The following is a 22,864-nucleotide window of genomic DNA, read 5'->3' on the forward strand; positions in this document are numbered from 1 at the left end:
TTCTAGTAGAGACCTGGCCTCACATCACCTTGAGTTTCCGGACCGGGACACCTGAGGCAAGAAACAGAGTGGCTGCTTCCACAGGGGCGTGGCAGGGCGGCCTGGGTCGACTGCCTTTTTACTTTGGGCTGGTTAAACATTGGCAGAGCGACGCCACTGGGTAGGGTGTACAGTCTCTGTGTGGCCCATGGGCTCCTGGCCCCCAGCCCCCCACCCCCTCCGTGATCGGTGGGGACTGAATCTGCAGGGACCGCCTGCACCACACCCCAGGGCTGTGTCAGCCCTGGGGGAGGGGCTGCCTGGAGAAGCTGACACGGTGGTGGCCCCGGGCTCAGCCTCTTCTCCCTGCACTCGGGCATCCACTGCATCAAAGATGATTCATGTAAGTGGAGAGCCTCCATGACTGGGTTTAGACAGCCTGTTTGTTTGGTTTTCCTTTACACTACATCCTTAAGCAGTAACTGTGTGGCACTGCCCAGACACGGGGATGCATGGATGAGAGGGCCACTTCTCCTTTCTCCTTGCCCTTTTCCCCAAGCAGGACATTAGGACGGATAATCATGCTTCCCGGAGCAGGGCGGGGAGGCTGCTGAGGTGAGGGAGTGTGTCTGAGCTGCATCGCCTTTCCCTGTCAGAGCACGAACGGCATTGAGGAAGGCGTGGAGTTCTTGCCAGTCAACAACACCAAGAAGGTTGAGAAGCGGGGCCCGAAGCGTTGGGTGGTGCTGGTGACCGTGCTGGTTGGCTTATTCTTGCTTTCTCTCATGGCTTGTTTACTGGTGTGGCACTTCCAGTGTGAGTAAAGCCGGGGTTTGGCTCGGGAGTGGGTGATGTGGGGGTGGCTCTACCTCCCCTCTCAGTGGACAGGGGCAGGGGCCATTGGTCGTGGACAGGAGGGAGAAAATGGAGGGTGCAGTGGGGGGCTGTGGGGAAGGTCCAGGGCTCTGCTTCCCCGGGCTCTTTGAAGCCGTAAGGGACAAGTGCTGGCCCAGAGGCCCATGTGTACCCTGGCCCCTCCTGGCCTTTGCTCCCCAAGGGTTGCTGAGGGCAGCTTGAGGACCGTGGGGGTGACGGTGTCACTTCCTCTGACCACCCTCCTTCTCTGGTCTCCTATAGACCGGAACGTGCGAGTTCAGAAGGTCTTCAATGGCTACTTGAGGATCACAAATGAGAACTTTCTGGATGCCTATGAGAACTCCAACTCCACGGAGTTTGCAAACCTGGCCAACAAGGTGAAGGAAGCGGTGAGTGCGGCCCCTGGGAAGGGAGCCCTGTCCCTGCTGTCCACCCTGGCACCCCCACCATCACCTGGCCGGGAGGGCACGGCTCCCCTTCCTCCCTGATCCTTGGCTGCAGGTGGCTCGGGCTTCCCGGCACCGGGGAAGGGGGCCCAGGTCCCCGGAGGGAGAGAGGGGGCAGACTTGCGCGGGGTGGAGGGGGATTGTTGCCTCTCTCTGGCCTGCTGTGAGCCTTCTCTCCTTCCCTCAGCTGAAGGTGCTATACAGTGGGGTGCCATCCCTGGGCCCCTACCACAAGGAGTCGGCCGTGACTGCCTTCAGGTGGGTGCTGGGGAGGAGGCTGTGGGGTCGGTGCTGTGTGGTGGCGGTGGGGGTAGCCTGCAGACGGCGGGGTCTGGCTCGGGGAGCAGGGTGCCGGGCCCGTTCCTTCCTCAGCACACACTGCGTCAGGCTGTCTCCCGGGCAGGGGTGACCATGAGGGCATTGCCAGGACGATACGGGTGAGTGAGGCAGCATGTCTGCCACAGAAGCCACTCAGTAATGGTGGTGACCGTTCGTTCCTTTTCCAAATCGGGCTTTGGAAGGCGTCCGTGAGCCTTCATGTTTTCCTTGCTTACCCAGCCTTCAACACGCTTTTTTAAAAATAGACTTTATCTCAAAAGTGCTTTTGATTTTGTCAGTTTAATTTAATCCTTATGAATGCTGTGCGGCAGGTGGCATCCTCATCCCCTCTCCAAGATGAGGAGACAGACTCCAGAATTTGTTACTCAGGGTGCCCAAGCTAGTGGGAGAGCCAAGTCCACGACCCAGGGCCGTTTTCCCAGTCCTAAACCCTACCTGGCCCCACAGCACGGCTGGTTGGGTGGGAGACGTGAGAGGAGAGTGTGAAGAGGCATGATCTCGGGCTTAAGGAATCAAAAGGTGGGGAAGCATAAAAGAATCCGGGGTGAGCCCCCGCCTGGAGGATGGTCTCCTTGGGGGCCTGAGCTGTCCCGTCTGTGCCCCGCATTGGGGAGAGTGGGGGGACGGGTGGTGTGCCCAGGGCCCCCCGCCCCAGCACCTCAGGCTCGCCCCTCTCCCCCAGCGAGGGCAGCATCATCGCCTACTACTGGTCCGAGTTCAGCATCCCCAAGTACCTGGTGGAGGAGGCCGAGCGCGCCATGGCCGAGGAGCGTGTGGTTACTCTGCCGCCCCGCGCCCGCGCCCTTAGCTCCTTCGTGCTGACCTCCGTGGTGGCCTTCCGTGAGTACAGGGACGCTGGGGGTGGGCATGTGTTGGGCCTGTCTTTGGAGGAGCAGGGCCAGCCCCTGGACTGTTGTGGGGACAGCACTGCCGAGCCAGTGCGTGGAAGGGAAGACGGCCTGCCTGCCAGCCCGGCACCTCCCCCGGGGAATAAGGAAGCAGGAATGAGGAAATCGACTGTGTCAGTAAATACTTTATTCTCCTTGTTCTTCAGCCACTGATCCCAGAACAGTACAGACCGCCCAGGACAGTAAGTTTCGTGCCCTCCTCCCAGAGAAGAAGAGGGATGTGGCCAGATGCCCCTCAGTCACGGGGGTCCCCCAAATCACACACGCACACACCCGCCTCTCCCAGGCCACAAGAAGCCCCCTCTTCGGTGTCTCCAGGTCCAGGGCAGCCTGGGACATCTCAGAGGGGCCAGGCCTGGTGACCCCACCAGGAAAGCCCTGGGCGGCTCACCCCTGCCAGCTGTGCCCAGCGCTATCCCCACAGCCTCTCTGTCTCCCACGCAGACAGCTGCAGCTTCGCCCTGCACGCCCGGAGCGGGGAGCTGACCCGCTTCACCACGCCCGGCTTCCCCGACAGCCCGTACCCGGCTCGGGCCCGCTGCCAGTGGACCCTGCGGGGGGATGCTGACTCTGTGCTGAGCCTCACCTTCCACAGCTTTGATGTCGCGTCCTGTGATGACCGTGGCAGTGACCTGGTCATGGTGTACGACACCCTGAGCCCCGTGGAGCCCCGTGCTGTGGTGCAGTGAGTGTCCCAAGGGTGCAGAGGTGGGCTGGGGGCTTTCTGCAGAGGAAAGCCCAGCGTGGGCTGGAGATGGACTGTGGGACTCGAGGCCCCTGGGCACGTTCCAGGCTATAGGGATCAGCAGAGCCGCTCAGAGGGAGTTTCATCAGCCATGGTCGGGGTGAGGAGCACTCAGTGGCCCCTCGGTGCCCACGAGCTGGGTGTGCTTCCTTTCCTCGCCAGAGTGGAAGTGCAGACCCCACTTTATTAGACTCACTTATGTTGAGGCTGATGGCTCAGGAGATGGCTGCCCATTGAAAAGTTAATTTGTTCTGACTGTTTGCAAGAGGAGGGACAGTCCCCAGGTGCGGGGCCACATAGTCCCCAGAGTCAGTCAGGAGGCAGAGGGGGCAGGGGAAGGGGTGAAAACGGGTGAGAGCCTTTGTCACGGTTTCTGGGAAAGGCCAGGCCAGGCCGTGTAGGCAGGTTTAGGATTGGCTGGTTCAAATAATTCCAGTGGGTTCTGGGGCACAACACAAGGCCATCTCTAGCTGTGTGGTACCTGGTTGTGGCGTGATGAGGGCTGGTGGACAGTCACCTGGAGGGGAGAGCCCCATGGAGGAGGCAGTTGGGGTGTGTGGGCTCTGGATTGAGGGGTCTGTACATGGAAGGCTTGCGTAGGGGTGACTTTTGACTCTCTCTGGTGATTGCCTAGTCCCAGGAGGGGCAGTGTCGCCAGAGCCGGCAAGGCCCCAGCCTGCGGCCAAAGCATCAGGACCACAGGAAATAAGGAGGCGTTGTATACGTGCTGAGGTTGTGGGGCCACCCGCAGCCCCCCTACCCCCCGCCTGGATGGAGCGTGCCTCGCACAGCGCTGTGGGTGGGGGTGGGCTGCCCCCTCCTCAGCTCTCCCTGACTCAGTGGGCCAGAGCCTTCCCTCGCTGTCTGCGGAAATGAGCACGGCAGATGTTCTGTGATAAATAATGGGCTAGAATTCCGGCTCCGGACAGGATAGAGCCATCTGCCGCCACAGCTCAGCAGCCCGGGCTCCTTTTCCTGTAAGATTTTCCCCTCTCTAGTTTATGAATCGTACAACAAAATCAGCATGTGGCTCTGAAGGGAAGAACTGGGAAATCGGTGGGCACACAGAGCACGGATCTCAGTCACGGTCTCACTCTCTAGAAGGAGTCGCTGTGAGGCTTGTGATGTATGTTCCTCCACACTTTTTCCTGTGCATGGCTATGTTTGTGTGTGATGTAAAAATGGGATCAGAGGGCTCGTTTGGTTTTGCTCTCTGCTTCTTAAAACTGAAGCATGTCATGGTGCTCTTTCTGAATCAGTAAACGCGCTTCTGTCATTTGTGGTGGTTGTGTAACGTGGCATTCTCATGTGAGGGCAGCGGGACACCGTCCTTGGCTGCGTGGGTCGGGGTGCCGGGGGCCTGAGGTTTGCGTCCAGCCCCACCACTTAGTCACTGTGGATCCTTGGGCAAGTTACTTCCCCTCTCTGTGCCTCAGTTTCCTTGTCTGTAAAGGGGGGATTTTAGTATTTACTTAGTAGAGCTGTTAGGAAGAACACTGAGTGCATGTTCTGTTCCTAGGTGGTGTCAGTGCTGTTACTGTTATTAGTTAATGCATAGCTGAATGGATCTTCTGTGGTCAGGCATTCGAGGTTGCAGAGTTTTTGCTGTTTGTTGAAAAGACAGTCTCACAACTAAATCCTTACTCAGGTCGTGTATGCAGGGGGGGCTTTGAAGTGACCCCATCCTCGGCCTTTTGTGGATGGGACCAGGGTTCCGGGACGCCGGGGTTCTTAATGCTGTCAGTAACACGTGCCCTTTCTGCCCCCACAGGCTGTGCGGCACCTACCCGCCCTCCTACAACCTGACCTTCCTCTCCTCCCAGAACGTCCTGCTCGTCACGCTGATCACCAACACCGAGCGGCGACACCCTGGCTTTGAGGCCACGTTCTCCCAGCTGTCCAAGCTGAGCAGTAAGGAGGGGCACGGCGGGGCGGAGGAAGGATGGGTCTGAGGGGCTGGCCCGCGCCCACGAAGCCCAGGCCAAAGCCTTTGGTGGGTGAACCGACCCGGGTCAGTGACAGAGGTTGGCGGCTTAAGCCGTGGGGCCTTTGGCCTCTCGTGTGGGTCGGGAGCCCTCTGTAAAGTGTCGGGCTCCCCGCACTCAGGCCTTCCAGCAACGGGCTGTGGAGCGCATGGGTGCCCTGGCGTGTAGCGTGAGAGACAGGCGGGCCGGCTCCGCCAGGGCCCCCAGGTCCTCGAGCCTTTCTCCTGCCTTTCCTGTCAGGCTGTGGAGGCTCCCTACGTGGCACCCACGGGACATTTAGCAGCCCCTACTACCCAGGCCACTACCCGCCCAACATGAACTGCACGTGGGATATCCAGGTAGGAGGCGGTAGGGTGCCCGTGAGAGCAGAAGGTGGAGGGAGGGAGAGGGGGCTCGAGGGGGAGGGAAGAGGGGAGGAGAGAGGGACACTTCAGGAAGGCAAGTGAGGAAGGGCAAGGAGAGGGAGATGGGCTCCCTGACCAGCCCATCCCCAGGATGCCAAGTGTCTAAAGCCTTGCAGGGTGGGGAAGGGTGGGGCAGGGTCGGGGAGGGCGGATCTCAGTAATGCCCCCCGCAGACTCAAAACCTAGTTCTTGATCGGTGGCTGCCTGAGGGACCCCGGGCCGGTAGCTTCACCTGTCAGGCCTCAGCTTGCTCCTGGGTGAAGGGAGAGTAACAGTGTCTGCCTCTCAGAGGTAAAGTCACAGAGTGTGCGTGGAGAAAGCACTTGCTGGATGGCAGTGGGACGAGAGTCTTGCTGCCTGGGGCTCCCCCTCACTCCCTCCAAGTCAGAGACCCCGCTCTCTTTCCTTTCTTCGGTGATGCTGGGAGGACCTCTGGTTTTTCTTGCCTCTGAGTCCAGAAGTTCTTCCAAAGGTCTAACTCGAGTGCCTCCTGCCGTGTGTTCCGTATTGCCAACGTGGGTGGTAGAGAGAAAAGCGCAGTGGCTGTGCCATGTGCCATGGACCCCCCAGTGCCCGTGGCCAGCAGCCCACGCATCCCTGGGTTGAGGAGGAGGGAAGGACGCAGCAGACCCCCCAGCAGCGTCTCCCTTCTTAGGTGCCCAACAACCAAAATGTGAAAGTGCTCTTCAAGCTTTTCTACTTGGTGGAGCCCAACATTCCCCCGGGCTCCTGCCCCAAGGACTACGTGGAGGTCAACGGGGAGAAGTAAGTGCCCTGGAGCAGCTGGAGCTAGAAGGGAAGGGGTGCCCCAAGCCCCTCCGGATCCTCCTCTTACCTCTGACCATGGTCCCCATAGGTACTGCGGAGAGAGGCCCCAGTTCGTGGTCACCAGCAAGAGCAGCAGGATCACTGTGCGCTTCCACTCCGATCAGTCCTACACCGACACGGGTTTCCTGGCCGAGTACCTCTCCTACGATTCCAGTGACCGTGAGTACACGTCTCTAGAAGGAGGAACCTGGCTGGAGGGACCGGCCCGAGATGACCCCTCTGTTCTGTATCTTCCCAGCATTGTGTTCCCCTGATTCTGAGATCCCAAGAATGAAGGGTGAATATCACTCAGGTGCCTTTTGGAGGGATAAAAGGAAAGGCTGCCATAAATGCATTTCTTGACAAAGGTGAACAGTGAATACTGCTACAGGCTGTGCCCTCGAGTCCCTGTGGGAGGCACTGGAGCCCAAGGGCCCCCCAGGTTCCTTGGGGCCATCTGTCCCTGTGTTTCAGCAGGGCCACACCTCTGGGAATCCGTGCCTGTCTTTGTGGCCTTTCAGCCACAAAGACATTGGGGAATAGCATAGTAGTTCTGAGACGCATGAGAAAATCCTGGGGCAGGAATCCGAAAATTCTGCCATCTCTACATAAGAGATGTGGTGGTTTCTGTGGCTTTCAGTTTCCCTGCCTGCTGTGTGCAGACCAGCCGGTCCCTATCAACGGGGACTTTTTGTTTTGGCCCCACGTCAGAGAGTAACCTTTTGGGAGACCTTTTAACTATACACGAGAATCCAAATTTAAGTTAGAATGCACCGGCACAGCTCACCACCTGGAGTATACCTGGCCGGTAACAGGGCCAGCGCACAGGTGAAGGCCCCGCCTTCCGGGACAGGCTCATCCCCACCTACCCGCAGCTCTGTCACCGGCCCCACAACGTCAGGTGGCAGACACCTTCCAATTTCAGAAACATGGAAATGTGCGAACGGCATTAGAATTATGGAAATCTTGGGCTGCCATTTGACACTTGGGTAGGACACCTACATCATCTATTTGTCGAGCTAGGTCCATGCCGGGCAAGGCAAACCTGGCACTCGGGGGGATGTGGCTGGCCAAGGACACGGGGCAGGAGAACCGAGTGCACACCCAGCCAGCCTGTCTCCATTCTGCAGCTACCTGGGGTTTGGTCACTGGTGGTCAGGAGGGGCCCCTCACTGTGGGTCTGTGGCTGGCCCTCCCGGGGCGGTGTAGGTGGAGGGCAGCCAGCATGGGAGGGAGGGCTGGTGCTCGTGGACTTGAGGCCTGCCCTCTCCCCTGCAGCATGCCCGGGCAAGTTCATGTGTAACACCGGGAGGTGTATCAGGAACGAGCTGCGCTGTGACGGCTGGGCTGACTGCACGGACTACAGCGACGAGCTCAACTGCCGTGAGTCCCCTCTGCCTGTGCGGTGACCCATTTAGACCTCATGCCCCATCCCCACCTCTGCTGTTCCGGAGGCTGGCCTTCTGTTGCAGCGGGCAGTGGAGTATTTCTGCAGTGCCGGGCTCAGCTTCCATAGCCAGGGGCACCGGGGTGCCAAAGAGCTGCCTCCCCCGCAGCAGGGAAAGGGGTCCCTGGGCAGCTCTCTGGTCGCCCCTGCTTCTGTGGGAAGCAGTGAGCAGTGACTGATGTCAGAGCGAGGGCTCAGAGCCCCGCTGACTGTGGCCCCTTGTTCCCATCAGAATGCAACGCCACCTACCAATTCACGTGCAAGAACAAGCTTTGCAAGCCCCTCTTCTGGTTGTGTGACAGCGTCAACGACTGTGGGGACAACAGCGACGAGCTGGAGTGCAGTGAGTGTGGGGTGGGGCTGCCTGGGCCACCCCGCGGCCCACCCTCAGCGGGGGCATCATCAAGCAGCTGCTCAATGTTGGTACCTCCTGCCCCCAGGCTGTCCGGCTCAGACCTTCAGGTGCGGCAATGGGAAGTGCCTCCCCCAGAACCAGCAGTGTGACGGGACTGACAACTGTGGCGATGGCTCCGATGAGGCCATGTGTGACCTCGGTGAGACCTGGTGGGAGCAGGAAGGGAGGAAGCAGCTGTGAGCACACTCACATCTTAGGGTGTCCCAAATTTAATAAACACACACCACCCTAGATGTGAAATGTGATGAGAAAATGCGTCAGTGGGGGGGAGAATCTTCTGGAAGGTGGAGAGCCTTTGGCAAGGCTGGGAGGACATGGCATGAGTGTGGAAGGGTGGGACAGGCTTGATGAGGGGCGTCAGGAAGATGGGTCATCAGGTTTCTGGTTGGGTGCTGCAGAGGAATTGATTCCCTGCCCCTTGGACTCCTTCTTGAACAGTGAGAACCGTTGCCTGCACCAAACACACCTATCGCTGCCACAACGGGCTCTGTTTGAGCAAGAGAAACCCCGAGTGTGATGGGAAGAAGGACTGTAGCGACGGCTCAGATGAGAAGGATTGTGGTGAGCAGGGCTGCTGCATACTGTTGTGCAGGTTGTTCACTGTGCAAGGCACACACAGAGGTGGAAATGTATGCAGTTGTTCACTGCATACATGTTGTGCAGGTTGTTCACTGTGCAAGGCACACACAGAGGTGGAAATCATGCCAGTGTCTCACTCATCCAGCTCTGCCCTGGTGAGAGGGTGTATCTGTCTGGGGGAAAGGATGACTTTGCTGACTGGCAGAGAGGCACTGTGGTCCTGGAGGCAGGGCCGGTGGCCACCAGCATGTCAGCACCTCTGTGGCAGAGCTGATGTCCTGGCTGAGGTGCTGGGCTGGCCCCTGCTCTGTGGACCTGGCCATCTTGCCTGGAGGAGAGAGGACATGGCCTACCTGAGCAGCCGGCAGGTTTTGCCCCCACTGCACCCATGCATCAGTTTGTGGCCTCATGTGTATTTCAGAAGCATTGGCCTGAGGTTATATCTGAGCCCAGCTATAGCCATTCTCTGACTTCACGTCGCCCATCCGCTCTTTCCTGGGAGCTGTGCCTGTCAGCAGTCAGCGAGGAAATCCAGGCAAATGACACTCAAATGAAATCCGAGCAAACCAGCAGATGTCGGGAGGCATCTAAATGCATTTGGGCACGGATGGGGAGCAGGGAGTGCAAGGGTTTTGGGTTTGGAAGCAGGGAGAGGGGCTGGGGACCATCCATGGGATCTCTGAGTCTAGAAGATATTTGTAGGGGGTCCCACCCAAAGGCGACTGCCTCCCATGGCCTCTTGCTGAGCCTGGGGTGGGCCGGGGGGCTGGTGCTCCACCTGGACTCTGACCTGTGTGTTTTCTGCTCCTCCCAGACTGTGGGCTACGGTCGTTCACCAGACAGTCCCGGGTGGTCGGGGGCACGAATGCAGACGAAGGTGAGTGGCCCTGGCAGGTCAGCCTCCACGTCCAAAGCCAGGGCCACGTGTGCGGGGCTTCGATCATCTCTCCCAACTGGATGGTGTCGGCAGCCCACTGCTTCATCGATGAGCGAGATTTCAGGTGGGCCGCTGGGCGGGAGGGGTTCTCCTTGGATTTTCTGGGCTCAGAAAACCCCCTGTATGTAAGTCATGCCGGAGCGGATGGCGCTGAGACAGGATCGGGTGGAGTGGCAGACCCCCCAGGATGGGGCTTAATAACTGTAATCATGAAAACAGACCCTTGTTGCGTGCTCCCTCTCTCTCTGTAAAGCAGTATCGTAGTGCCTCTCCTACAGCCCGGTTAGATGGGTCCAGTTACATCCCCATTTTACAGAAGCGGGGGTTCACGGAAGTCAGGACCTATGCTCATGAGTGTACCGCTGGGAGCGGCACAGTCAGACTCAAGCCCGGGTGTGCGGGGTCCAAGGCGTGCGTGGTCAGTTTGTGTACGGGGCCGCCCCGGGACCGGTTCAGACTCCCCGTGAGCTCTTACCCTTGGGGCCCTGAGAGTAACAAGCATGTGCTCCTGGAACCCTGAGCTCTGCCGGGTGTCCTGTAGAGTGCCCCGCATCTGAGTTTGTCTGATGTTCTTGTCATGATCAGACTGCGCTTCTGGGTGTTTGGAAAGAATATCACATGCTGTCACAGGCATAGGACACCAGCCTGACTTATCACTGGTAACGTGAATCCTTCTCAGCTGGTTGAGGGAGTGTTTGCCAGGCTGCCTCACAGTGAAGCCCCCCTTTCTTTATTTTTTGGAAGTGAGCCAATGTGGAATTCTTCTGTGAGGAAGCTTTGTCCCTTCTCTTCCATTTATTTATTTACTTAGCTATTTATATTCATATGGGCGCACGCGTATCCACGTTTCTTCGGATTGTAATCCAATGCCATGACGTGACTTTTTTGCTCAGATTGTTCCAGATTTGACCGTTGCCCTCTCTTCCAGCGCGGTTCCTGTGTCCCTCTGATCTGACCCCATCCTTTTGTTCTTTTCAGCCACTTCCATGCTTTCTGGCCCTACCAGGAGTTCTAGGCTCATCTTCTATTTTCCCCGGCCCAGGGCTGGAATGAGACACTATCCACTGGGAATCCTGTTAGCAGGGAACAGCGAAGCTGGGGCCCTCCGTATCCTGTCTTACTGTAATCCCACTGCTTCTAGACCCTCAGCAGGGCAAGCCAGGTTCTCCATGTGTGGTCCCTGTGCCCTCCATTCCTTCTCCCTCTTTCTCTTGCTTCATCACTCTCTCATTTCCTCTTCCTTCATTTTCTTTTCTTTTTTTTAAACATTTTATTTATTTATTTGACAGAGAGAGATCACATGTAGGCAGAGAGGCAGGCAGAGAGGTGGGGGGGGGGGAAGCAGGCTCCCCGCTGAGCAGAGAGCCCGATGCGGGGCTCGATCCCAGGACCCTGGGACCATGACCCAAGCCGAAGGCAGAGGCTTTAACCCACTGAGCCACCCAGATGCCCCCCTTCATTTTCTTTTGATCATCAGTCTTCCATGAAGTAATAATGCAGTGAATGCATTTGACACCCCATGCTGTTACTAGCACTGGGGGACAGAGATGAGTAAGCCTTCTTCCCTGCACTTCCCAGGCTTCCCAGCCTGGGGAGATGAGATATGTGACCCATGCTCGTGCACACACACGTACATGAGCGCATGGCAAGTGCTGTGTGGGAGCTGGGTAAGTTACCTGGCCCAGCATGTGGGAGTTGAGAATTCCCATCCCCTCCCCCCTGGGGCAGGGGTGGGAGACTTAGGAGTGCTTCTGCGAGCAGGGGTGTCTGATATGAGTGTTGAAACATGAGAGTGTTTGCAACTGGACGAGGTGATGCAGACCTTCCAGACAAAGAAGGGTGTGAGCGGAGGCAGGTGGGTGTGAAGTGTGCTAGGATCTGGAGTGCAGTTACTTTGGACACATTTCTGAATTGGCAGGTGCTTGCAGGGTGTTGCCATGGTTAAGAGTAGAGGCTGCCTGGATTCAGTCCTGTCCACAACTCATAGCTGTGTGCTCTTGGGCAAGTTACTTAGTCTCTGTGTGTCTGAGTCCTCATCTAAAAATGGGCAGCCCTACGTTGAAGTGCTGCCTGGGGGATGGCATGACTTGACATGTCAGCACTGAGAAGAGAGCTTGGTGTGGCTACCAGCAGCGCCCTCCCAACCATCCGCAGTCCCCGGGCTCCTCTGTGGGTGTACCTCCACACCTGGTCTCTTAGTTGCTGGTGAGTTTGTGTACCTTCAACGACTAGAGATTAAGTCTGCCCATATAGTCGAAGGCTGTCCTTGACCGAAGAATGTAGACTGGAGAGAAAAGACCACCATGGCAGGCTTAATGAGGAAGCTTTGAGAAAGAGGGGCTGGGGTTGCTGGGTGAATGGGACTGGCAAGGGGGTGGGAGGCACAGGACTTAGCATGGGCTCAGGTGACAAAGAAATGTCTACAGTAGGTGACGGGATCACGGACAGATGGTACCAGAGGGGAGAATGATGATTCCCCCACCCTGTCCCCCCAGCCCTGTCACATCCCATCCTTTCAGCCACTGGCCCTTGCCTGCTGAATATCCCAGACCATCTGTACTCTTTCCCACTCACCTTGCAGCTGCCCTGACTCCCTAGCCTTAATGGCCGCAGTTCCTTCTACCTGATCACCCTCTTCCTTCTCAGCCCGTCTGTCTCCCACAATGTGGGTGTGGTCTTTCTAAAGAGCTAATCTGATCTCATCAACCCCTTGCTTGGGGTAACTTGCAGGATAAAGCAGAAAAGGTGTAACGTGACTGTGACCGACAGGGCCACATTCTCTGGCCCGTGACATCTCTGCAAGCTCCGTCTCCTGTCCCACCGTCATTCCTTCCATATATTCAGTTTTGGGAGGCATCTAAACATTCCCCGTGCTCTCTGTGATCTTGCTGCTTTCTCCCCTACCCTCAGGATTTGACTAGCCAAGTCCCATTTGAGCTCCAAGGCCTTGTTCGTGACAGGCTTCCTCTCCTGACTCCCCACCCCCTACCCGATACACTGCCATAGTCCGCTGCCCATCATTCTGGAGGTCACCCTACTGCGCTGTCATGGTGGTGTTCATGGCTCCTTCCCCGAGTACAGGGAACACTTGAAGGTTGGGTCTTCATGCAATTCCTGGAACACCATAGATGGTTGGGAGAACAAGTCAGAAAGGGTAAGGCTGAATAATGCAGATATAGAATGCCTGGCTGATCTGGAGGTCTTGGAATCACTTCAGGCTGTTCAAAACGGCTCTCACGAAAGAAGTTTTCAGGAATTTTTCATCTGGCAGCAGCAGATTAAAAAGAGACTGGAGGCGCGTCTCGGTGGCACAGTCGTTAAGCATCTGCCTTGGCTCAGGTCTTCCGGAATCCCTGCTCAGCAGGATGCCTGTTTCTCCCTCTCCCACTCCCCCTGCTTGTGTTTCCTCTCTCGTTGTGTCTCTCTCTCTGTCAAATAAATAAATAAAATCTTAAAAAAAAAAAAAAAAAGGGAAAAGAGAGGCCGGAGGCAAAAACACGGTTTGGAGGCTGTTGCTACTGTCTGGGTGTGAGGTTCTGCCGCGAGGCGGTAGCGGCAACCGAGAGGAGGGGATGGAGGCGCGGGTTAGCGGAGGGCGGGGCTAGCAGAGGGCCTGGCTAGCGGTGGGCGGGGCTATCGGAGGGCCGGGTTAGCGGTGGGTGGGATTAGCAGAGGGCGGGGTTAAGCAGAGGGCGGGGTTAAGCAGAGGGCGGGGTTAGCGGAGGGCAGGTGAACTGGGCTTCAGGGGCTTGGGGCGAGAGAGAGGGAGGAGGGGCTAAGGTTCTGAGCTCCGAGGAGGGAAGGAGCGTTGCTTGGACGTTTTAGGACTGGCCTCTTGATTAGCCTCTCGACTTTCCTGAGAGGTTAGAGAAAATGAAGCTGGCCTTCGTGCCTTTCTCCTACATTCAGACTTTCTATTTTAAAGATATATTTTTCCCAATTTTTTATTTTGAAAAGTTTTCAAACCTACAAAAAATTTGCGAATATAATGAAAGAAGAAAATGACAATGAATATCCTCATACCCTTTATCTACAGTCATTACCTGTTGAATATTACCACTTTGTTATTTCTCTACACATACACGTGTTTTTCTGAACTCTCTGAGTTGAGTGTAGCCATGATGACTTACTTCCCTCTCCTAAGTGTCTCCGCTGGCTCCTGTCTCCCAAGAACAAGGAGAGCTTCCCACATACTCACAATGTGGGGATCGCCTCTAGAAACGACAGTGTTGACACAGTATTAGTGGCGAGCATGTCTTTCATGCTTCAGGTGTCCCCCAGTGTCCCCAATGTTGTCTTTCATAGCTTTAAAAAAAAAAAAAACTAGGACCCCGTCAAGGGTTGTGCTCTGTAGTAGTCCTTAGTTTTCTTTAGTCTCTTAAATTTAGAACACTTCCCCTAAGCCTTTAACTTTTTTTTTTTTTTAATTTTTTATGGCATTACATGTTTGAAAAGTCCAGGCTGGTTATTTTGCAGACTGTCTCTGAGTTTGTGTTTTTTTTATTGCCTTTTCATGGTTAGAATTAAGTTCAACTTTTTCTCCTCCCTCTGGAAAACACTACATAGGTGATGCTGTGTCCCAGCCCACTGGTAGAAATGGCTGGGAGGACAGTCTGATCACCTGGTTAAGGTGGGGTCCGTGGCTTTCATCCATTATAAATGTGCCCCCACTTGAATGACACTTTGAATCAGCGTGAATATCCTGTTGCCTGACAACTCCCTCCCCTCACTTTTGGAGGGGGGGTTGGGAGGGGCAGAGGGAGAGGGAGAATCTTAAACAGGCTCCATGTCCCTCGTGGAGCCTGTTGTGGGGCTCAATCTCACGAACCTGAGATCATGACCTGAGCCAAATCAAGATTCGCACGTTTAACCAACTAAGCCCCCCAGCAGCCCTCCTGGCAATCTTTTACCCAGCGCTTTTAGCGTCCATCAGTGATTCTTAGTGGTGTTGGTTATTGCCTAGATAGATGCAAAATGCCGTTTCTTATTATATTGCTTCTTGTGTATTTATTAGCTGGTGTTTTTCTGTAAAGAGTAGCTTTCCTTCTGTTCTTATAAAATTTTGAAATTCTTTTTTAGAATTCAAGATGGGCTCGTGGATTCCCCTCCCCCTTTTATATTATGTGTAAGCAGCATGTGTACTGCTTTAATCCTGTTATTCATTTTGATGTTTGGATGGTCCTGATAACTGGCTCCATGATTGTTGGAGCACTTGCTTTCTTCTGGTAAATCAAAATGTTCCAAGGTCACTTCATGCCTTCCATGCTTCAGACCTGAAATCAACCATTTCTCCAGGGAGCCTTGGTTCCTTTTAATGGAGAAGACTATAGAGAAACCAAGTTCTGGGTGTTATTGAGGATGTCATTGCTTTGGGGCCATTTTCTGGGGGAAATCCTGAGCTTTAACTGCTACCTCTGATTGCACTCCCTCCTCCCCTACTCCCTTTGTAGCTCCCTTTTCCCACACCAAAAATTGGCTCCCAGCAATGTGAGCATGTTATCTTTACTTGTTCAGTTCACCAGTATACACAATGCAATCCGGAATCGCTATACTTGTCTCACTACCAACAGCAAACATAGTAGGTGAAGTTCAGTCTACTTTTCAATTCATTTTGCTCTTAGAATACACACTTCAGAATACATTTTGTTCTTAGAATAGTTTAGCACAGTGGTTAAGTATTTGTTAAAGTGTTAAAGTATTTGTGCTGAGTTCTGTATTTTTCTTTCTGTAAAAGATCAGGTCGCTAAGAAATATATTTTGGTAATCAGATTAAAAATGTATTAAAAAAGGGAAACAAGGAGGTGAAGGGGGCTGAGTGCTGTGGTGGGCGACACCAGTGGTTTTGGTGGAGGGCTGCAACCACATGGAAGCCACAGCCCCCTCACGGTCTGGGCAGTGGCAGGTGGCTTTGGCTAGGTCAGTGCTTGGCTCAAGGCAGCGCTCTGGGCTCCTCTTGCAGGTACTCTGACCACAAAATGTGGACCGCCTTCCTGGGCCTGCACGACCAGAGCAAGCGCAGCGCCACTGGGGTGCAGGAACTTGGGCTCAAGCGCATCGTCACCCACCCCTTCTTCAATGACTTCACCTTCGACTATGACATTGCAGTGTTGGAGCTGGAGAAGCCGGCCGAGTACAGCAGCACCGTGAGGCCCATCTGCCTGCCGGAATCCTCACACATCTTCCCTGCCGGCAAGGCTATCTGGGTCACGGGCTGGGGCCACACCCAGGAAGGAGGTGAGTAGGGTGGTGGGGCTGGTGGCCACTGGGCTGTCCCACCGCCTTCTGCCTGGCAGGGTGAGGTTGTTCAGGAGTGAAGCGGAGGCTGGGCTCCAGGTGGAAGGCCTGGCCATGCCACTGAACTGAGTGACCTTGGCTGTTGCTTAAACTCTGAGCCTGTTTCTTCACCTGTAAAATGAAGATAAAACACCCTCCCAGATGGTACTCCGTGAACGGAAGGGACACTGGGGGGAGCCCTGTGTTATGTAAAGGCCTGGCAAGCTGGGCCTGTGTCAGGTCCTGTGGCGGGATCCTGGCCTCCTTGGTCCTTCTGCCTCCATCTGAAGGCCCTTAGCTGGTAAATGGTAAATGGAAAAAAAATCAGTTATAATAGTACCACAGCACACTGTGGAAAATCTATAGAATAGAGAGAGGAAGAAGAGAAGGAGCTTGACATTAGGCTCTACATCCTTAATACAGCCCTGGAGCCACTCTGTGGTGCTTTCCCTCACTCGTCTGTTTCCTGTTTCCCACACCCAGTCCCCATGGCGAACATCCGATCTCCTGTCACCTGTCGCCCATTTATCCACAGGGCTGCACGCTGTCCCCTCGAGTTGGCGAGGCATCAGTTCCTTGAGCATGTCAGCCATGAGCACTGGGGTTGTGTCCGCAGATTTGCTAGTGAGGTCACTGCCGTGGGAGCTCCTGGAATGGGGTGCTGGCCGTTGCACTGCCCGTCGGGGCGCCATGGCCCGGGTCAGCCTCGTCCTGCTCACTTCTCCTCTTCCACCCAGGCACAAGCGCGCTGATCCTGCAGAAGGGCGAGATCCGCGTCATCAACCAGACGACCTGTGAGAGCCTGCTTCCGCAGCAGATCACCCCCCGCATGATGTGCGTGGGCTACCTCAGCGGTGGCGTGGACGCCTGCCAGGTGTGCGCGGGGCGGGGGCGGGGGCGGGGGCGGGGCCCGAGATGGGGGCGGGGCTCGGGGTAGGGTCGAAGCTCAGGGTAGGGGGCGGGGCCCGAGTCCTGGAGCCCGTGGGCCGGGCGAGGGCGCAGGCGGGGCTGGCACTCACACTGAGGCGCTGGTCTCTCGGCAGGGCGACTCTGGGGGCCCCCTGTCCAGCGTGGAAGCCGACGGGCGGATTTTCCAGGCCGGTGTGGTGAGCTGGGGTGATGGCTGCGCTCAGAGGGACAAACCCGGCGTGTACGCAAGGCTCTCTGAATTTCGGGACTGGATTAAAGAGCAGACTGGGGTGTAATTGCAGGGGCCATCGGCGGGCCATCCCAACGTGCACACCTGCGGGCCAAGGACAGGATCGCTAACAGCACCCCTGACTTGAGCTCCCCAGAACCCAGACTGTGAACTGAACCCCCAGGACTCTGGAGAGGGTGAATCGGCCTGGAGAACTTCTCTCCTCACTCAGCCTCCGAAGCAGGGGATGGGAACTGGGGACACTGCCCGTCCCAAGGGGCACAAACTTGAAGACACAGCCTCTTCCCTCCAGTCCCCAACTGGACTGAGGCTCCTCTTGAAGATCTTTGTGCTCTGCCCGTCTGACACGGGGACCCCTACAGTGGGGCTGGTGGGGGCGCTGTAGGCTCCTAGGGTCATACACTTCAGGAAACCCAGGGTGGAGGACCCTGGAAGACACATCGGCCCAAGATTTGAATTTTTACCAGCTCCTAGGGTGGGCTTCAGTGTATGTATTTGTGTGTATGAGTAAACTTTGTTTTTAGGTAAATTTTTTTCTCACTGGACTTGATGGACTCTCCTTCCTCTTTCTCCTAGCTCCAGTTGCAAGTAGTAAACTGGGTTTAAATTCCCATCAGCACAGACCCTGGAGTCAGGCTAAGAGCAGAGGCCACAGTGCCCTGTGGCCTTTTCCAGAACAGCAAGGGACTATGTTTTGCTCCTGAGCAGGGCCTGGTGCCCTGAGAGGAGGAGTGTGCAGGGTAGAGGGTAGAGGCATGAGGTGGGAAGGGTGTGCAGTAGTTGCCCAGCCTGGGTGCCCGAGGAGAAGGAGGAGCTGTGTCCCAGGAAGAAAGGAGGAAGTACGGCTTTCCCTTAGGCAGGGAGATGAGTTCTGTGAACCCGTGTGTGCTTGTACACGCAGACATGAGGGTAGGCATGGTGTCGAGGCTGTCCGGTGTGGGCTGAGCAGATGGTCCCTGAGCCTTGCAGGAAGGATGGTGCCTTGCTTAAGTGTTCTCACATCTCCAGTGTACCTTCTTTGATTTTTTTTTTAAAAGATTTTATTTATTTATTTGACAGAGAGAGATCACAAGTAGGCAGAGAGGCAGGCAGAGAGAGAGGGGGAAGCAAGCTCCCCGCTGAGCAGAGAGCCTGATAGGGGGGCTGGATCCCAGGACCCTGGGATCATGACCTAAGCTGAAGGCAGAGGCTTTAACCCACTGAGCCACCCAGGCACCCCCTTCTTTGATTTTTTACTTATTAATTTCAAATATTCTCTCTCCTTGCTTGGAGTGACACAGAATGACATCAATGACCTAGGGAGGGCTTAGGGAGCTCTTGAAGGGACATTTGAGAGCCTTCTGTATGCCAAGGCCTTATACAGGCTGGCGCTAGGGGAAAGGAGGGCCTTAGAAAGAGAAATCAGATGGCCAGTGTCATGAACAAAGAGGGGGTGGTCTTTGCTCATCACCATACCCCTGGCTCAGGCCTGGCTCCTAGAAGATGCTAATACATATTTGTTAAATGAATAGTCTTTGACCTCCATGAGTTTTGGGAACCAAAGTGAGGAAAACACAGTTTGGTTGGAGCAATCTGGACGGAACTCTTGGAGGAGATCAGGTGCCTCTTTGCTTTTAGCCTGAATGTTTTGTCTTGACACCTGCACAGCCATGTGCATTGGATTTCCTTCCAGGGAAGGGAACGAGCCCCATTCTCCACCCACCCTGGAGTTTTTTTTTTTTTTTTTTTTTTAATTAACATATAATGTATTATTTTCTTCAGGGGTACAGGTCTGTGAATCATCACTCTTACACAATTCACAGCACTCACCATAGCACATACCCTCCCCAATGTCCATAACCCAGCCACCCTATCCCTTCCCCTCACCCCCCCAGCAACCCTCAGTTTGTTTCCTGAGATTAAGAGCCTCTTATGGTTTGTCCCCCTCCCAATCCCATCTTGTTACATTTTTTCCCTCCCTTCCCCCGATGAACCCCCGTCCTGCCTCTCAAATTCCTCATATCAGAGAGATCATATGATAATTCTTTCTGACTGACTTATTTTGCTTAGTATAATACCGTTGCAAATGGCAAGGTTTCATGTTTTTGGATGGCAAGAGCATTCATTCTTCACCAAGGCGTGACAAGTAGAAGAAAGAAGAGGTTCTCAGAAGACTCCCGTGCGGGAGGCGCCGTGCTGTAATAGCTGACACTCAGTGGGAGGCTTCACGTGCGCTCTGCTTCCCGAGTACGCACACCCCTCGGGTCGCCAGCCTTGGCTCAGGTGTAGAGGTGGTCGCCCACACAGTGCGGTGTGGGAGGCCGGGCTGTGCCTGCCCATTATATCCTCTTTCTCCCACCATGGGCGAGCACTGTCTTGAGAACTCCCCGCCCAGGTCAGAAAGAAATGCACGCAAGGTCATCAGGAGACTTCCATGTGGGAGTCCCTTCGTCCCCTAAGGGCGATGGCCCTATTCTGATTGACTGTCCTTCCTTAGCTGTTGTTTTCCCCCTGGGGAGTGGGTTAAAAATACAGATAGTTCTTCAGAGTCAATTCCATTTCTCTGGGAGACTCAGTTTGGTGGGGACTGGGCACAGCATCTCCCACAGTGTGGCCCCTGGGCCAGGAGCTGTGACACCACCTGGGAAGGCTCATGCTTCACCCACACCTCCTGCCTCAGAAACTTTGGGGCGGGCCCCTTGGTCTGTGCATTAGCAGGTGTTCTGGGTGCTTCTAACCCACCAGCATTTCAGCAGTGTGTCTGCAGGCTAAGGGATCAGCCTCACAGACGCCCAGGGCAGTGATGTGCAGGTGTGTCCCACACTCCTGGCCCTGCCCTGGAAGCCTCAGACATGTGATGCCTGGAAGTTCAAGGAAATGTCAGTTCTTTGAAAAAGACCATGGAGCCAAATCCTTTACTCCTTACTGGAGATAAGGATAGCCTAAGAGGGGCGCCTGGGTGGCTCAGTGCATTAAGCCTCTGCCTTTGGCTCAGGTCGTGGTCTCAGGCTCCTGGAATCAAGCCCTGCATCGGGCTCCCTGCTCAGCAGAGAGCCTGCTTCCCGCCGCCCCCCTCTGCCTGCCTCTCTGCCTACTTGTGATCTCTGTCTGTCAAATAAATAAATAAATAATATTTTTTTAAAAAAGGAAAGAAAGAATAACCTAAGAATCCTCAAGTAATGGGAAGTCAAGCTCATCCCTTTGAGATTCCTTAGTCTCCAAAGATCCATTTCTCTGGTTCTCTCCCAACCACCTTTAACTGCAGTTGGTTTAGCCACCAACCAAAAACATTTAAAGTTTAGAGAATGTTTAATCCAGTTGCACGGACAGGGAGTCTGACCCAGATGTGGATCCTGCAGAAATAACAGTGAGTTTGGATGAGTTAGGATGGAGTTTATAGACAACGAATGAGCCCAGTTTGGAAGTCTTCTGAGCCCCAGAGCCCCCGAACCCATACTGCGGGGAAGGAAGTTGTCCAGCCGTCATGGGGCAGCACAGGATTCCCTTCTGGGCCTCGGACCAGCTGGAGGGGATAGAACCCGTTGTAGCCACAGGGGAGGGGTCTGCTCCCTGCCCTCTGGGGTGGGTTGTGAGTAGTAGGCTGGTGAGGTGGGATGGGGAAGGACCCCAAGTCCTCCTGTTCTCAGAAGGCTGCCTTCTGCTGCTTTTCAGTTGCTTTTCTAGTGCAATCAGTTGGTGCCTTCTTGTAGGGTGAGGGTCAAGAAGCCCCAGCACGAAGCCTTTCCTGGTCAGTCCTGTGGCCCCATTAGCCCCCCCGCCCCTAATCTGCAGCCAGAAGTGCTGGCCCTCAGACACTGGGACCTGGAGGACATACATTCTCAGGGCAGAGTCAAAGACAGTTTTGAGTTGAGAACAGAGGTCACCTCTGTGGGTAGGAGGTACATGTCATCCCTCAGAGTAGCCAACAAGGGTGAAACATCATCCCATGAGACACCCACAGTTGGCAGATAGCTGTGACATACACATACAGGCAGGTATGTTCTTACACGCCACACACACACACACACACACACACACACACACATTTGTGGGGAGGAGCAGGGCGTGTGTTCTAGGGACCAAGGTCCCAAATTGAATATGTCACAGGAATGTGACATATTCACCTGTCACCAGGACCTCCTCTCCCTCAGCAGAGGAGCTCAGGTGACTGCAGGCTTGAACTTGGGGGGGGTCTCTACCTTTTGGGGATGAGATGATGCTTTTCATTTTTCTAGGCTTAGAGTCATGGGTGCATGTGTGGGTGCACGTGTCATGTATGTGGGTGCTTTACACACTGGCACCCACATGTAAGGGGAATTGGGTCTTTAAGTCAGTGGTTCTCAGACATTTGAATTTCTTGGAACTGTGAAGTTGTAGGAATACATGGCCCCGACAGATCTCCCACTTAATGATGAGCGCCTTCTGAATGTTCTACTTGCTTTGTTAATTTAAACAAAGTTAATTAAAACCTCACTACGGTCTTAGTTAATTTAAACCTCACTACGGTCATTCCCATTGTATAGACAGAAAACCAGGACGCTAAAAGTTTAAATCACTGCCCAAGATCCCGCCTTTAGGGCCTATTGGATCTAGGACTTGAGTGCTCTTAGGCATTTGTGTCCCACGGCCTATTTTCTGGGCTGGGGCTTTGCCAGCCTGGGTGGAATGGGCCACTGATGGGGTTCCTGGGCTCCACTTAGCTGCCAGGGCATCTCAGTTGGCCAGTAAGAGTGGTTGGTTGAGGGAGGGAAGGAGGTGGGGGATAACCACTGTCTCAGGACAGGTGCCTCTGGTCAGCGGGTGACCATCAGGAAGAAAGCTGGGAAAGCCACCAAGTACCACTGAGAAGGATGAGAACAAAGCAGGGATGGGAATGCTCATCATCTGCTTTTACCTCTTGGCATGACCTAGAAAGTGGTTCAAACTGTTCTTCCACAAGATGACCAACACTAGGAAGATGTCGGAGAGGTTTTGAGCAAGTGGCCATTGGTCTGGGCCTGTGGTGGGGGGTGGGCACGGACTCCCACCACCCAGCTCGTGGCCAGCAGGGGCCTGGTCTGGCTCCCCTTGGGGATGAGCCCTTCTCAGTGGGTGGCAGAGACAGGATGTGAGAGGGAGCTGCCGTGGGATATCAGAAAAGCAGGAGTGAGCTGGTCCAGTCACTGACTGAACGTACAGGGGAGGCCTCGGTCTAGATTTATTATCTCTTCCCTGCACCCCCCCCCCCAAGGAAAGCCCCTGAAGAAAGAGCAGCTTTGACTCTCAGATGAGTGCCTGTCCATCACACTAACTGCTTTAGTGCTCAGATAGAGCCCCAGTGATGACATATTTTGATAAAAAAAATCTTCTCACTCTTAGGATTTCAACTGGTTTCATTCTCCTTTTTCTCTTTCCCTCCTTTTTTTCTCGAGAGGGGTGTATACTCCCAAGTTCCATTGTCCCGGGTCTGTAGCCTGGAGACCGTGTATTTATTGTATCCCCTCACCTCTGATTGTTTCCTAAAAAGTCCCTATCCAGAGCTGTTTCCAGGCGTCGGCGGAGTCCATTCCATGGTCTGTCCGTTCCATCGTCGCAGGCTCTTCCAAC

General features: G+C 55.0%; 1 protein-coding gene across 2 annotated transcripts in view; it reads left to right on the plus strand.

Moving 5' to 3' along the window:
• ST14 (ST14 transmembrane serine protease matriptase) overlaps positions 1-17,828 on the plus strand; it is a 40,082-nt gene extending 22,254 nt beyond the window's left edge. For both annotated transcript variants that reach the window (XM_047690325.1, XM_047690326.1), the window contains exons 2-19: positions 636-795; positions 1,117-1,244; positions 1,489-1,559; positions 2,323-2,480; positions 2,695-2,730; positions 2,993-3,233; positions 5,065-5,204; positions 5,519-5,616; positions 6,338-6,447; positions 6,539-6,669; positions 7,768-7,872; positions 8,169-8,279; positions 8,377-8,490; positions 8,790-8,912; positions 9,745-9,931; positions 15,827-16,101; positions 16,878-17,014; positions 17,184-17,828. In XM_047690325.1, the coding sequence (XP_047546281.1) occupies positions 636-795; positions 1,117-1,244; positions 1,489-1,559; positions 2,323-2,480; positions 2,695-2,730; positions 2,993-3,233; positions 5,065-5,204; positions 5,519-5,616; positions 6,338-6,447; positions 6,539-6,669; positions 7,768-7,872; positions 8,169-8,279; positions 8,377-8,490; positions 8,790-8,912; positions 9,745-9,931; positions 15,827-16,101; positions 16,878-17,014; positions 17,184-17,345 (2,487 nt within the window). In that variant the 3' untranslated portion in view covers positions 17,346-17,828. The remainder of the gene's footprint in view (positions 1-635; positions 796-1,116; positions 1,245-1,488; positions 1,560-2,322; positions 2,481-2,694; positions 2,731-2,992; positions 3,234-5,064; positions 5,205-5,518; positions 5,617-6,337; positions 6,448-6,538; positions 6,670-7,767; positions 7,873-8,168; positions 8,280-8,376; positions 8,491-8,789; positions 8,913-9,744; positions 9,932-15,826; positions 16,102-16,877; positions 17,015-17,183) is intronic.
• The last annotated feature ends 5,036 nt before the right edge of the window (positions 17,829-22,864 follow it).

This window comes from Lutra lutra, chromosome 10, assembly GCF_902655055.1.
Source record: "Lutra lutra chromosome 10, mLutLut1.2, whole genome shotgun sequence".
Lineage (NCBI taxonomy): Eukaryota > Metazoa > Chordata > Mammalia > Carnivora > Mustelidae > Lutra > Lutra lutra.